Here is a 15610-nt window from a genome sequence, read left to right on the forward strand (position 1 = left end):
AAAAGCCTGTTTAATTTGATTTCCTCTCCATTTTCTAATAAATTTCGCATTAAGGTCCTCTGGGGTTAGAGCATCCACTGCAGTCTGTGCTCAAACTAGGAACACAGAGAACTGCTCTCCAGGGACAAACGGGAAGGATGAGACTAAGGCAGGCAGGCAGATACACAACAAGAGACACCTTATCACCCACTGCCTCGCCGCACCTCTCCTGCGCGGTGTTGGCTGTGGGGAGATTTGCTGCCACTACAACGTATCAGTGTATAGTCAGTGATTTTGACACCATCTGGTGGATTCCTACTGCAAGACCTAGGCTGCCACAACACGGACACCAGCCTCTACACCCAGAGCTGCTCCAAGTGACTTAGGAAAGAGCAGAAGAGCACTTGGACCAAGACACAAGTCAGACGAACGTGAAACACTCCCTGGCCGTGGCTCACAGCCCAGCGCTCCCTACCTGTATTGATACTGCTGTAGATTTCGCTGAACCTCGGGTCTCTCTCCTGATTAAACAGGCTCTCTGCCTTCTCCAACGTCTTGCTGTGCTCTGGGCCGGCAGCAGTCACAGGCTGAACAGGAACCTGGGAGCAGGTATAAATACGAGCAGTCAGTACCTCAAGCGCAAGGAAGTCAGCCGTCTCCCAGCCAGCGCAGAGAACCGCTGAGGGCATTTGCAGGCCAGGGCTCCACACACACGAGAAGAGGCTGCTCTCAGGACTCCTGGGAGTTTTATCCGCACAGCACGGCCATTCCAGGCTGGCAGCCTCAACAGCAGCATGGTGAAGAGGATGCCGCAGAGGCAGGTCAGAATCAAGCACAGATGCAGCAAAACCCAAGCCAGAACCCTTCCCTATCCAAATTCTCAGCACCCTCAAGCCAATCTTGCAGGGCCACCTTTAAATCCCCAAAGAATGTAGGACAACAAAGGCAACAAGTAGCCAAAACCCCTGTTGATCTACCTGTGAGTGGTCGTAACCAGACAGGCTCTCTCTTCCTGGGACCACTTCCAGCTCCGTCTGTTGTGGCGGCTGCTGCTGCCTGAAATAGAAAGTGGCTGTAATAGGAGAACAGCGCCTGCTAAAAAGATTGCCAAGGGAACAGATACTCTATGGTTACACCGATGATTTATTAGCCCGGGGGAGTTCAACGCCGCAGAGGGGAAAGCTCGGGTGGGAAGGCGATTTGACAGGAGCGCAGAGCCAGCAAGAGAGGCATGGTAAAAGGAGCTGAGCACCTCCTGACCTTGAGGGCAGCTGTGCCGTGCCCATCTCCAGGGGAAGGCTGACGCTCTGCCCCAGCTGGGGCCTCTGCATTGAGTTTGACAGGGCAGGCCGAGATTCCTGGCTTGAATTCCTGTAAAAAAAAAATAGAGGGAGAGGGGGGGAGAGAGAGAGAGAAGGAAAAAGAGAAAGATATATTTAAAAAATGACAAAGGAAAGCAAACAGTTGGCTACTGAACGTAAGAGAATGCACCTGTCTCAAACAAGATTGGAAGCTTTGGTTTTGCAAAACCTGTTCAAGTGAAGGATCTTTCCACTCAGTTTCCATGGTCTCTGAAAGGGGAGCATGGCCAGTTCTGCAGCAGCCTTAAAGCACAAGTGCAGGTTGAGGGGCCTAAAAACCCCTAAAGTTTCCATTCAGCTCTATGCCAGACACTCCAGAGTTGGTGCCTGCAGAGACCACCAGCAATTTTAAGTTTTTAAAAACCCAAGATGTTGGTGGAGTTCTTTATGCTCTTCTGTCTACAGTCAAAAGTCGATTAAAAAACATCCTCCCCCACCCCACAAGAAAGGGATGGAAATACAGCATTTTCCTCAACGGTTGTTTTGCACGCTGCTGCTTTTGAAGTAGGACCTGATCTCACAGATGAAACAGCTTAATACAGATAACTCAGCAAAGATGCACATAGATAAACGGCATCTCAAGCACAATCAGACACAGATTGCTGCTTATCTGGTCTGAATTTGCGCAGTGCATTTAGAAGGTGTAGTATGGATGTGGGAATGGATGTATGTGGAATGAATGAGTTCAAAGAGATAGCTCTAACACCAGGACAGGAATTTCAGCCTGTATCAGATCTGCGTCAGATCTCAGCCCTGCACTCAGACCACAGCTCTTCAGAGCCAAAGGTTTGGGGTTGCCACTGCTCAATTTTTAATGCTTTCCATCAGAAAGCACCTTGCCTGTTAGGGGAAGGCAAGAAGCGCTACCTGCCCTCTAGGACCTCTCTTCCTTGCAAAAAAACCCCCCGACTTTTCGCCTGCCCATAAAACACAAGCAATCGAGCCTTCCGTTTGTCTGGCTGGAGAGACTCCATTTGCTGCTCTCACCAGCCCTGCAGTTTTGAAACACATATAGGAACATTTCTTCTTTATTTCAATTTCTGCTCTTCTGTGAGGAGCCTGGAGCTCACTCATGGAAAGAGACAGCAGCTACGATCGCTCCCAAAGGAAATGCAGCTGTAGAGCAATGTGCACTACTGACCCACTAAAACAGTCAAGAGAGGGAAAAGAAGAAAGCAGCAGTGAGAGCTGTCTCCCTAAAGCATCACTCAGGAGCTGGTTTCTGAGGACAAACTACAGCAGCAGAGAAAAACAAGGGTTTACTTTCTGCCATGAACTTGCAGACAGTCCTGCTCACATGAAAAGCCACACTCTGGACCAGCTGCCCTCCTGGACTGTCACAGAAGTCCAAGAGCTACATTCAGATGTGGACTTTACTAATATTAGCTCTGAATGCAAATTCAGAGACAGGAAACTTGCTCCAGTAACCAGAGTTAAACAAAGCATTGCTGGAGCTGAACTTTGGCAGCTTGCTAAGCTATACAACCAAGACGGCCAAAGGAATTAAATTTCTTGAACTTTATAGTCCTGTAGTGCCTGCCACAGCCCAGAAAAAGAACGCTCAGGGGACTTAGTAATTTCTCTAGGGTCTATGCAAATTGATGGGAAGCTTGGCGAGGGGGAGAGGCCAAAGCTCCCGCAGTTCAGTTCTGTGTTCCTGGTTATTCTGGGACAAGATCCCATCTGGTTCATGTGCTATCACTGGTGGTTGGCAAGTCATTTCCATGTACATACTTGACATTGGTGTTGGTACAGATGATGTACTCAATTTCATCCGAGTAGGGGTTCTGGAAGGTAAAGGAGCTGGTTCTCATCCAGAGCCATTCCCGGTTTTTGGATCGGAATCGGAACATGACTGACAGAACCTGGCCTTTTAACTTCACCACCTAAAAAAATGTAATGCCATCAGTAGTACCTGATAAAAGAAGGCATCGAAGAGCAACTTGCTTCTGAGCACAAGCCACCCCCCCACTAGAAGCCCGTGATGGCCCTTTGCCTCAAAGCCTACAAGACCATATCTTGATTTTCCTCAACTAAATGGCACTGCCACTACTCCCTTACAGGATCTCGCTTCCAGAATGATATGGTAGGAGAATCTAATAGCCCCTTTTCGGCTTCCACTTTTCTTATCTCTTTGCACTGGTGAGATGTATGAAAAACCTCCAGCGAATGATGCACACGCTGTTGCTTCTGGTGCCAACTATTTGGACAAATGGATATGAGCAGCTACTTTTTGGAGTCATGAAAGCACATGGGCAGTCTTACCTGCCCTGCCACAAGTCCAACGCCCTCAGAAATAAGAGTAACCACAACAGGGCAAGCAAACCACATCCATTTCGAGTTCTGCGGCACTGGGCTGGGCCCTAGAGATGAACCAGTGTTTCAGCTACAGAAGCATGGCATTCAAGTAAGCACTTTGTAGCCATGTCTCTGGCCCTAAAAGCAGACTGGACTAGCAGCCAGAAGATGAATTCAAGAGTTAGACATCAGATACTTCTGGTTTGTTTTGCATGTTTACAATTACTAGATCTGTAACTGTTTGCCTTTTGGCAAAGAAGAATTATCTAAGGTTTATTCTTCTCTTGGTTTTCCAGTTAGTTTCATTGTTTTGCAAGCACCAAGACACATTGCAGTTTGTATATCATACTGCATGCCAAGAGGTAGTTAAAATGCTTTACCTGCTGAAAGCTGTCCCGCAAAAGCTGTTGGTCTTCTGGGTGGCAGAAATCCACAATGTCCTTCCCCAGAAGCTCCTAATTTTAAAGGAATTGGGAGGGAGATCAAGTCAGTTTTCATCTGGCCAGCAGACTCCCCGTTTCAGGTCTGCCCCATTGATTCCACTTTGGACAGGTGGTTACTGCTCTCCCACAACACTCCCCCCGCTCCAGATCACTGCGGCACAAAGCGAGTACAGGAATTGGTGTGCTGTATTTTAAGAGAAGCACAACAGCAGTTGACTGATGTTTGATTTCTAACTCAAGCGAAGGCAAAAACTACCTTAATTGACGTTAGACATAACCCAGAGCCACCCACCTTTCCCATGATGAAAGCACTTAGAAAAGCAAATGAAAGAGCAACTGGTGGAAGACAAACACACATCTGGTCTAGTCCCTCGGCACTGTTTTATCAGATCTGTTAGACAAGCAGAACCATGATGTGCAAAGGAGGGAGGAGGGAAAAAGCCTGTTCAAACTAATTCTTTCTTAGAAAGCTCCTACTGTTTTCTCACCTGAGGCTGGTAGCCAACAGTAGCCACACAGCGGTGATCTATGAAGGTGAAAATACCTTCGGTGTTGTGCCGGGAGATGAACTCTGTTGGCTGACAAACATTGTTCATGTCTGTACAGTTGGGCGAGCTAGTGACCTGCAAGACCAGACAGATGTGGTATTAGCAGATCTTGCAGGAGCTGCTTTCTGCTGGCCAGCAGTTCCAGGCAGCCCTGCAGCCGGATTAGTGGCAATCAGGAAACACCTTCAGGCAGAAGGGTTCAACTCCGTGGACTTTTAGGACAAGGCAATGTTGAACCACCAAAAAGTGCTACACACCTGGAGTCTGCCAATAGCCACAAGACAAAACTTGCTGCCCTGGCCAGCGTCCGGGTCATCATCAGGCAGGGAAACACCTGAGAGAGGAGCGCCAAAGAATTCCAGTAAGGTCAAAGCACAAAAAACTGATTTCAGAGAAAAAAAAGCACGCAGCTCTGACTTCAACACATCTCTCCACTCTGTTTTGTAATCCAATATCCTTTTCCATGCAAGGACTTGGTAAATTAAATTGCCTCCCCCTCCCTTTTTTCCCCCAGAAGGGAAAGAGAGATCTGTAGCTTTCAGCACAAGCTGGCAAATTAGACAACGCAGTATTTTCATCCTCCATGGTGGACACTGCTCAAGGACAGGCACCATGCCTCTGAACCACTGAAATATCCCATCTCTTAATAAACATTCCGAAACGCAGATCTCTGATACAGCACCTGAAAAAATTAGTTCAATCCTAAAATGAGAAAGGACGCTAGACATATTTGGAAAGCATTTGCTAGCGCATTCAGTGCGGAGAATGGACAACTTCAGACCATATTTTCTTAGAAAGCTGCCACGACTGAACATGTCAGCTAGCCAGCGTAAGTCGTTACCTGCAGGAGGCCAGGCTTTTATGTAACCTGTGCAGTGCACCACGACGTAGTGAGGTTCACCATCTTTTGCTGCACCTAAGCCATTCCTTGGGAGAGAGAAAGAGTTCCAATTGTTCTTTCTTTATCCTGAAGACATTCTGTGGAAGCTTTTAAAAATACAAATAGGAAACCCCCTACCTGAATCTGCCTGACTTTACCCCAATTTAGTATAAAGTACAAAGACTTGGCATAAAATCAAGAGGTCCAGGGATACAATAGGTTGGAATCTCTCTCATTGTCAAATGAAAAAAGAGACAATGTACACCAGGGCCCAAGAGCAACAATTTGAAGAACATTTGGTTTTAATTGACTTAAAATCCAAGTCTGGAATAAAGAAAGGATTTAAAATAAATATCATCTTCCCCAATATAGTGGTACTATGGTTCCTCTACCAGCAGCTCCATCTAAACTCTTCTATGTACTACGCTAGCTCACCCTGCACACACTCTCCACAGTGTGTCCCCACCACTCTGACGACAGACCTGTAGCTCCTTTTGCTCCTAGCAAGGCAGAAGGCTTGTGCATAACCAGGGTATGATTTACCTGCAGCGATTCCGCATAAAGCTGAGACGATTTACAGAGACTGGATCCACCGAGCCGTTGCCACACCTGTACCAGAATTAGAAGTGAAAGAAGGGAAAGGCTTTTCTCCTTGTTTATCAAGGTCAAAACAAGGTGGAAGTCTTGAATAAGAGAGGAAGCACTCTATAAACTGGGATGAAGCTTTGAACCTCCATCACACAAGTGAAAAGCGCTCATTCCACAGACTTCAATAAGGGAGGTGACACATGGGGTCAAAGCAAATTGTTAGTCCTACTTGAAACTCGGTCTTGAGAGCTACCTTAGCATAGGGCAAAGAAAGTCTCAAGAACTTGGTTGTTCGCTCTGTGTGGCAAGCTCCACTATGTTATATCATATCTAGGTCAGAATGAGCAGAACCAGAGCATGAAGGGGCCAGCAAGCAAGTTCAGCTCAGGCTCAAATGAGATTTCCCCGAGGACTCTCTCCATTACCTCATTCGGCAGATGAAAGATCTTCGTGAACCCATACACATCCTCATGGACTGCTGGCCTTCCTTCTTGACAGTGCCCGTCTTTAAATCTAAGATGCGACCTAAAGAAAGAAGAAAAAGCAAGGTGCTGCTGCAGTTTTTCAAATCCTTTCACCAACAGAGGCACCAGGTAACATACTAGGAAACTAGCAAGATATAAGTGTCACCAGTGGTACCTTTAGATGCATTCTCAGGGGGGGTTGCAGGATCCTTGTTAGAAAGGCACCAGGGTTTAGTTCCTTCTACAAATGGAAGGTTTTAATCCAACCAGGTCCTTTGCAGGCTTTTGCACTGCCCACCCCCTACTCCTTTCCCAGGCTGCTTTACCTGTCAGCGCGTTCTCCGATGTGGAAAGCTGCTCCCTCAGTTTGCCCACGTCATCTGGATGCACCTGGTCGTACAGGGTGCTGCCGAACCATTCGGACTGGGGCTGGTTCAAGACAGGAGTCACGGAATCGGAGACATATACCACCCTCCCAGTCTCACAGGACACTATGAACAGAAAGCCGTCGGCTGCCTCTAGGATCAAGTGTTTGAGTTCCTGCATACAGGACAGACGGATGCACTCTTACTCCAGTGCTAAGCAGGTGACATCCTCTAAACCCACCCTGAGGGCCTCTCTCCCCTACCCACAATTTAATTCCTCCCCTGTGACTGCAGTATTTCCCCTAAAGCAGCATCAAGCCAAGACCTGGTCAGTGAGAAAGGAGGGTTTGTAGGTGCCATCAGTGGAGGTATTGCCTGTGCCACGCAGCGACTTCATGTGAGACACAGCCATGCGCAAGATGGTGAGCTTGTCTGGTTTGCGGGCCAGGGCACTGCAGGTGGGCACCATATCTGACAGCTCTGTGATGTAGGCAGTCATCTTGTTCCTTCGCCTACGCTCGATCTCGCTGTGATTTTCCCTGCAAAAGGCCGGGGAGGAGAGGAAGAAGATGAAGTTACCGACAAGCCAGAAGGCTCAGCATTTTTCCCAGGTCAACGCTTCCACAAGGCCAGAGTGCAAAACACAGAGATGCATCAGAGTCATCAGGAGTTAGAAGGGCCACAAAAGCCTCGCATGCTGGGCGTGCACAAAGGAACGCAGGAACAAGTGCAAGGAGGAGAGGCTACAGCTGGACCTTCTTTGCCGCGGACAAGAGAGCCTTGCTTTAAGTTACATTGGTTCCCTGGTATCTCGTGAAGGCAATGAGCTAGGCTAAGCTACTTTAACAGAGAAAGAAGCTTCCCCATCAGTTCCACAACACTGTGACAAGGCAAAGGGTTTCTTCTCTCACCGTGGGCTCCACTCTCAAGGTTGGATTCACCTCACTTTACTGCTGAAATTTATTTTTCAACAGCCAGGCACCACTGGCACTCGCTGGAGGTGCAGACAGACTATGAGGTCTCATCCCACCCACTGCTTACCTGAGGATGAAACAAATCCCCCCCACTGCATGCACCTATGGGTCTCTATACAATTATGCTAGGAGACCAGGATTACAGTTACGATTTAGATGCCTAAATTACAAACAGGCAAGCCTCACCTTGCAGAGACTTTATGAAGATATTTCTCTGTTACACTGAAAGCCTTTCACTGCATCACAGCAGGAGGGAAAAGCTTTAGAGCAGATATACACCTGATTTCTGCACAGGTCAAGGTCAATGTGGACAGTACCGTCTGTCAAGCAAATGCCCGGGCGGTGTGCAGAGATCTCCAGAGAGGTATTACGATGAGTGCTGCTGATTTCACCGTCCTTAAAGACTCTTCACAAGCCTTATGTAAGTCTGCTCACAAGACACATTTCCCATCAACCTCTCGGGAGATCAGAACATAACCTGTTTATACTTGGTTCTTTTTATCCGGCATGTATAGTTTAATTGGGTTACTAAGATAGATTTTTTCAAAACAGGACTTAAAAGCCAGGTTTCCTATACAAAAGGATGTATCAGATGCAAAGAAGCACACAGTAGGAAATGAAACGAGAGATGGAAGTGTGGGAAGGAACACAGGCAAGTGAACTAAACAGGATAAATAGAAGAAATGGAACATTTATCACTACCAGGTGTGTGCGGACATTAAATGACCTTGCTCCTCACTGCAAGAAACTGATATTCAGACAAAGTAGCGCTTCAATACCACACTCGCCTTTAATTCAGTTCTTCCAAACTCACATGCCCCAGCGCGAGAATTAAGCTACCCTCACTAGAAAGGCTAATGGGAAACCACCAGACACTATACTTGCCTCATTGCCAAACAGTCTTTACAACAGGCTTTTGCATGATAGCAACAACAGTCTACCGGGGACAGATGGAAAGGGTCACTACTTCATTGGAGGATAAACTCTCGAAAAGCACTGCTGTTTACTGTATTCACAGGCCCCACCTCTAGGGTTTCCTTATCTGCTCAAATATTTAAGCTATGCAATACTGCAGTTCGGAAAGGCTATGCTTTGGGGTTTTTTTTTTGTTTGTTTTTATACCAGCCAGCAGGCAATAAACTGGCCAGAATTGGGGCAGTCTCAGCACCCAAGACAGTCTTTTTAGTCCTGCCGGTTGCTTAAGAAAGAATCTAGGGCAGAACAGAAAGCTGTATTGTCCAAAGAAGTCACAGGGTAAGTTTGCAAGACGGCAAGCCACAAAACAAGCCATTCTTCACAAATTACTAACCCAGTAATGAGCTGTGGGTCGCAAGCAGCAGAAACCTTGATGGCTATTTAAGCCCTTTTTATTTTGCAGTTTGAAAATGGGAAAGGGCACACTTAGCGCTGGTGTTTTTCTGCTAGAGAGCTGCAGTCCTGACAACACACTATCTCAACCACCTGCCGCTGTGTGTGCGCGTTCGCGGGGTACATTTCACTGTTCGAACGAGCCTTTGGCCTGTATTAATGGTATAGTATTCAAGATGACTGCTCTGATCATCTCCGTGCGAGCCACAGGTCCCTAAGGAACCGCAAACAGGAAATTAAGAAAAGAACCTGTTTTCACTAAGCCTAAATTGCTATATTGGGTAAGACATCTTCCTCCCTAGAAAGTTTTTAAGCGATCATGGAATTAAGAGGTAGAAAAATCTGAACTAATACAGGCTTTACGTCCATTTTTTATAGTATGACAGGATTCTCGTGACAAAACCTTACCAAGGCAAGAACAGGGCATTCGGGATGTTGACCAAGACGAGAGAATGTACTTAGCACAGGTTAGCAAAGCTTCAGTACTCGGTGAAAGCAATGGCCAAACCATGTTCTACCCTGCAGTCTTCAACAAATCCCTTTGCGAGAATGTCTTTGGGGAAAATCACAAGGGGACTAAACGCCTTTCCCCTCCCAGTTCCAATTACACAGCAATTTCCAGAAGTCTGTTCAGTTTTAAGTTCTCTACTGCAGCAGATGAGGGGAGGAAGGGGGGGAAAAAAAAAAAAAAAAAAAGAGAAGGGATGCCTAGAGAAACATTAAGGAAAGGAAATACTCTGCTTGTCCATGCTTGAAATCTCCAGTCTCCTACCTGGCAAGTCTCTCCTTATCCGCTGAACTCTGTTCATCATCAGACCTAAAAATAAAATCAGCGATCTAAGCTAAAATGGAAAAAGTTTAAAGAAATGAAAAATGGGAAGATGTACTAGGAAACCCAGCCTACAGACATGTCTGTTTTGCAGAGAAGCAATTCCATAAAACAAAGCAGTCATTAGTTTCCAACATTACCCATTAAACTGGTACCGATCTACATAGTTTCAAAGTATTAAGGTGCTTATCAAGGCTGTAAAGTAGGCAAGGGGTGGCTTTGTTTTACATATAGGATAACCGAGGTGCAGATTATTCTGTGCAAGAATAGAAGGTTAATGGCAGAACTAGGAATAGAGCCTCAGTCACATTAAGCTACTCTTTCTTTAAAGAAAAAACAGCCTGTTTGATAGTGTTAACAGATCAAAAAAAGTATATTAAAAACCCCCAAATCCTCAAATAGTGTAAGATTCACAGCTAGCAGCACACATTTTTGTAACACTACTACATAAACACCGCTTAGGACAACACAGTCGAGATGGCTACATGACAAATAGCACGCAGAGAGGTTATGTACATATTCTACAAAAAGGCACACAGACACCCCTATGAACCTGTACGTGCTTTCAGTTTTCAGGGAAGAGGGGTTTGCAAACCTTGCTTTACAAAGGCTAATACGTTCTCCTCCTTGAAGCTTGGCTGCCTTGGATAACGGATAATCCTCCAAGAGCTACAGCCAGTGAAGGTGACGGTACCCCACGTCCTCATTGAGGCAGGCATGCAATCTCCCACCATCACTCTCAAAGGCTGGGCACCTAAAACACATACTGCGGATTTACAGAGTACAGTACATGTTTCCAGCATTAGTCAGCTGTGATACCCTTCCACTTCAAACAGGTTTTAATACCATACTAAAAACCTGATGCTCACTTTCATGGTCTGTTTTACTTCACGTCATCCAAGGAGGGAGGAATGGACTGGAAAATAAGGGCTGCTAGAAAGCTGCCAGGAGCATGAGTGATATGAGCAGCCCTAGAAAACACAGATCTGCGAGCTACGGGCAGGTCGAGCGGCACGGATGCAAAGGGAGCTGTGCCAGCATCACACACGTGTGCGCACTTATTCCTACAGCTGCATTCAGGGTGTCACCACACTAACACTGATTACTTATTACTGTTCCCCACCTCCTGCGACTGCCCTTGGAGACAGCCACCCAAGTAATCGCAAAACCTAATCTCAGTGCTAAAGTTCACGGGTACTGCTGATGCCCCAAATACTGGGGACAGAGGCAACTTGGGGAGTTTGTGATTCAGCTGGTTTCTTTTTTTTTTTTTTCCCCCCAGCCTACCTTGTGTGCATTAACAAGGGTGATCAAAAGCATATCGCTAAAATACGCGCGCCGCAATAAGGAAGGCCTGAGGGAATCAGCTGGTGCCACAAAGGGTCAGAGGGAGCCCAGATCCCACCCCAGCCATGGCATTGCAAAGGTAGCTGGTGAGATCAAACTTTAAGGGCCATGGAGCTGTACACCCACTGGAGTGCTGAACCAGCACTGCAGCGCTCACCTACCGCACGTGCTTTCTCGGTATCTTGTGTTCTCCCAGCACTTAACTATATTATCAGGATCTGATATGCCTTAAGTTCCCAGAGCTCATGTCTTGCACTAGGGAACAAAGTTATTTGATATGAGCTGGCAAACACGTTGCTAATTTGCTTGATCAAGTCAAAACGCTTAACTGGAGAACAGCGGCAGAGAAGTCCCTACTAGCCCTCCGGCAGATGAACGGCCTGATGGTGATCTAAAGATTTTGGCTTTGCAGTTTTTCCCCTCTCTGCATTGAAGACTGACACAGGTGTATATAGCTCTGGCTGAAACGTTACAGAACGAGCATTTTGCTAAGCTCTCATTTCTAGACCGCTTGTTTCAGTCCAGGACGTCCAAGAAATCGCAAGAAAAGGCCCCTCCACACATCATCATTCCTGGCTCACCCTGTGACTTAATCTGTCCTACTGACCCTCAAACTCCTTGATGCAACACACTGGGCAGTCCTTACCCCAGTGTCCTCAATCACTTGTATTTTAACTCCAGTTTCAGGAAGTTCTGGAATCAGACCCCTTCCGTAAGACAAGCCACTAAGTGCGGCGTCTTTGCCACTCTTCTATATTTGCTCACTTTTCCTCTTAGCAAGACATAACGTGATGGGCTTTTGCACTGAGGGGACAGACTGGAATTTACAGCATTCAGAACATGTACAAAAACAACTCAGTATGGCAAGAACATTACACAGCAACACAAAATAAACCCATGAAATGCTTAAATCAACTTCCATGGGTTTCAGAAAGCTGAAGAAACACCATGAGCTCAGTCCTGGTTCTAGATGGTACAGAGCTACTCTGACAACCAGAAGCAGATGATCAGAGTCAAAAAATTACCTATAATGCTACCGTACGCTCTGGTCTCTAGGAAATCCCCCATTTAGAGAAAGCTTCTGCTCAGTTTCCCCACAAAGCACACAAGCCACACACAGGTAAGCACATTTGCCAGGAAACCCTGTTCAAGTACCACTTGAACTAAGCATGAAACTTGTTTTTCTGCAAGTTTCTTGAGTGGAAGAAGAGAATGAGAGTCCAAGGCAACAGCTGAAAGAGAAGCATTGAAAAAGAGGAAGATAATTTCTTAATACACATATGAACCTGTCCAAACAAATCAAGGGAAGTGTCTGGATCCTTTGGTGCAAGTTGCACCTTCCTTCAAAAGAGAGAAAACCTGACTGCTAGTTAGAAGAGTGACAACTCTTTTCCTGCACGCTGCAGGATCTCTCTTACATAAATGGGGTTTGGCACCACAGGCTTCAAAAACTACAGTACAGCAGATTCTTACCTGGCAAATCTCTCTTTATCATTTGGCATCTGGTCATCATCACACCTAGGGAGAGAGGAAGAAAAGCTCTTAAACTGTTTACACTTGCTCCTTTTCCAAAGATCCTGGGAGAACAGTAAGGTTAATAAGTCACAAAAAGCCTGGTGCTAAAGAGAAACTCTGCTGTGCATAGGCAGTCCAGGACCATACTCTTCATTTGTCTAGGTAAAAGGCTACAATTTAATTAGTTTAGTATCTTGATGACATTTTTCCATGTGACAGTCGTATCAAGGAAAGCCCCATCTCTCTTGGCAATTTAAGAACAGTCACACACAAAGCAATAGGTTAAATTGTGCTTTGAAAATACAGTTAGCCCAAATCAACAGCCTCATCCAAAGGCTCTCAGTAGGTAAATCCCACGTTCAGCAGGATCATGCTCATCTCAAAGTCATTCGACAATCTTCTTTAAAAGACCGTGACATATGGATCTCCACTATCATTAGAATGGTCTAATCCTAACTCATGTAGTGAGACTACAGATTAATTATGAGAGATCTTCCAACTCTTCTGCATTCCATATGGGTTATGAGAGAAGATGTTCACAGCCTCAGGGATAAGGAGTTCTCCGTAAAACAGCTTGGACCAGCCTCCGAACAAGTGTGAGTTAAGGGCATATTTAATCTTTTGCGATGCCGGTATCGCACACAGTAGCCTCACCACCGAGTTCTGCAACACCACTTCAACCCTTCGGTCCGGGGCTCGCAGGCTCACTTCCTCCGCTGACCTCATCTTGCTCTGGGGCTGGCGCTGGGAGACTTGAGGTAGGGACTGCAACCAAAGCGGTAACAGAATCCCCCCCACCTCGGCCCCAACACCTTCTCGGGACCCAGGGAGCCCACACGCACAGCAGCTTTGCTCTGGCATCAGCTGCAAAGATGGAGAAATACTGCTGACTAGGACAAAGGGAAGAGTTTAAGGAAGCAGAGCATTGCCTCCCCCTTTGCTCCGCGCTGCTGGAGAGGAAAGGCTATATCAGTAGCAAACTCCTGCTCGCGGGGATTGCACAGCTGGACCACACAACAGGACCTTCTGGATACAAAGTTCTCCCTCACCTGAGGAATTTACTGTTCCCTTCTCCATCATCATCAAAATCAAGCCTGAAAAATATAAGCAAAAAGATAATAATTAACCAGGCAGTTTCTCTTTTACAGGCTGCTTTTCCATCTGTCTTGCAGGGACGCAGAGAATTCTTGAAAGGAAGATTTAAGTTATCCCAAGCGGTAACGTGAAACAACCCAGGAAGTTTAGTAGTGGCTTCCTTTAGATGTTTATCGGAAAGGGAGCAAGGAGACTGTTCAAAATAGAGATGGCCCACTTTGAGCACCCATCGCATTGTAACCTCCTGTTCCAAATGCTCTGGGTCTCATAGCAGTGATCTAAAGTCGAACTGGCTGCCATGACTGCTCCTCACTGCTCAAAGGACAGATCAACAGCCTCCAGATGGAGCATGTGTAATTCAAAAATTTGGATAAGTTGCATAAAAAAAAAAGGGCAAAACACTTTAAAAGTTAAAGTTCAGTCCGGTGACCTGCACAGCTAGCGCCCTTAGTTCAACAGCAGACAACGTCACTGTGTTTGCAGTAACAGGGACAGAAAACATTCTCTAACTTGAGCGTATGTGGGAGGACAGAGGAAAGGTTTTCCACAACACTTCCTTTCAGCATGGAAAACTGGCGTGTAGAAGCAGCACAGCAGCATGCGCGTTTGTAAATGAAGTGCGAGGAACAAGTAGCAGACAGCGTGGGAGGAGCTGCAGGGCAGTGGGAGCATCAGCAAATGGGGGCAAGGAAGGCAAACCTGAGCAATCCGGGAGGGAGGGAGGGAGATTTTAGTTAGCTTGAAAATAAGAGGAAATTGCTTGTGGCAGGAATTTAAGAGAAGCCAGTAAATATCCTTTTAATTTACAAAAGCATTTTTAGCAAACAAAAAAAATCCTACCACAAGCACATTGTTGCTTCCCCCACCCTCTCCCAGAGAAAGGGCAGTTGCAAAAGTTTAAGGCCCCAACATCCACATTCTCTGTTCCTCTGCATCTCTTGCAGCAACTGGTTTGTCTCTCTGCTTTATCGACTCCCGTTTCATTCCCAGTCCTTGGTGAACACCCCCTTTCTCCTCTGTGTTGCAACTCAACTTTTTATCCCTTCTCTTTATATGTAATACAGAACTCTGGCTCTACGGGATGTGATTGGCATAAAAGATACCACTGCAAAGTAGAAGGACTGAATACGGTGTTCCTGTAGGAACCAGGCAACTGTTTTTCGCTTGGAAGTAGCCGGCTTTCCTCATCAGAAGGCTGACCACTCTTCCAAACAAGCAATGCTTCGTCAAAAAACACACTTCTCTCACACTCACGCACAAAACGAACAAACAAAAACCCCACAAAACACACACTCACCCAGGGCGCCTCTTGCTGGTTCTCTGAACGATGGCTCCTCCAGCTTGCGTACCCGCTCCAGGATTCCCAGAGCCGACGGCTGCACCCAGGGAGGAAACATCTGATGCCATTTCTAAACAGGAGGGGGAAGAAATAATAAACAAACCAGTATTACGTCAAATCCCCCTCGAGCTCAGATGGTATAGCGTTCTCAACATATAGCTCCCATTAAAAGCGATGGCATTTCAGCGTCTGCAGCGGATAGATTTTGTGCACGGAG

The 15610-nt window shown here is 46.4% G+C and overlaps 1 protein-coding gene across 7 annotated transcripts in view; it reads right to left on the reverse strand.

The window, feature by feature from the left end:
* ARNT (aryl hydrocarbon receptor nuclear translocator) overlaps window positions 1-15610 on the reverse strand; it is a 30470-nt gene that overhangs the window by 5812 nt on the left and 9048 nt on the right. For 3 of the 7 annotated variants that reach the window (XM_067313536.1, XM_067313534.1, XM_067313539.1), the window contains exons 2-18: window positions 15352-15463; window positions 14009-14053; window positions 12918-12962; window positions 10041-10085; window positions 7252-7465; window positions 6888-7101; window positions 6737-6802; window positions 6523-6622; window positions 6053-6118; window positions 5471-5556; window positions 4887-4963; window positions 4570-4704; window positions 4019-4093; window positions 3075-3226; window positions 1240-1350; window positions 957-1035; window positions 455-578 (exon numbers count right to left, since the gene is read on the reverse strand). In XM_067313536.1, the coding sequence (XP_067169637.1) occupies window positions 455-578; window positions 957-1035; window positions 1240-1350; window positions 3075-3226; window positions 4019-4093; window positions 4570-4704; window positions 4887-4963; window positions 5471-5556; window positions 6053-6118; window positions 6523-6622; window positions 6737-6802; window positions 6888-7101; window positions 7252-7465; window positions 10041-10085; window positions 12918-12962; window positions 14009-14053; window positions 15352-15463 (1746 nt within the window). The remainder of the gene's footprint in view (window positions 1-454; window positions 579-956; window positions 1036-1239; window positions 1351-3074; window positions 3227-4018; window positions 4094-4569; window positions 4705-4886; window positions 4964-5470; window positions 5557-6052; window positions 6119-6522; window positions 6623-6736; window positions 6803-6887; window positions 7102-7251; window positions 7466-10040; window positions 10086-12917; window positions 12963-14008; window positions 14054-15351; window positions 15464-15610) is intronic. The other 4 variants (XM_067313541.1, XM_067313540.1, XM_067313537.1 and 1 more) reach the window with 3 other exon arrangements.

Source organism: Apteryx mantelli, chromosome 31 (genome assembly GCF_036417845.1).
Source record: "Apteryx mantelli isolate bAptMan1 chromosome 31, bAptMan1.hap1, whole genome shotgun sequence".
Taxonomy (NCBI): Eukaryota; Metazoa; Chordata; class Aves; order Apterygiformes; family Apterygidae; genus Apteryx; species Apteryx mantelli.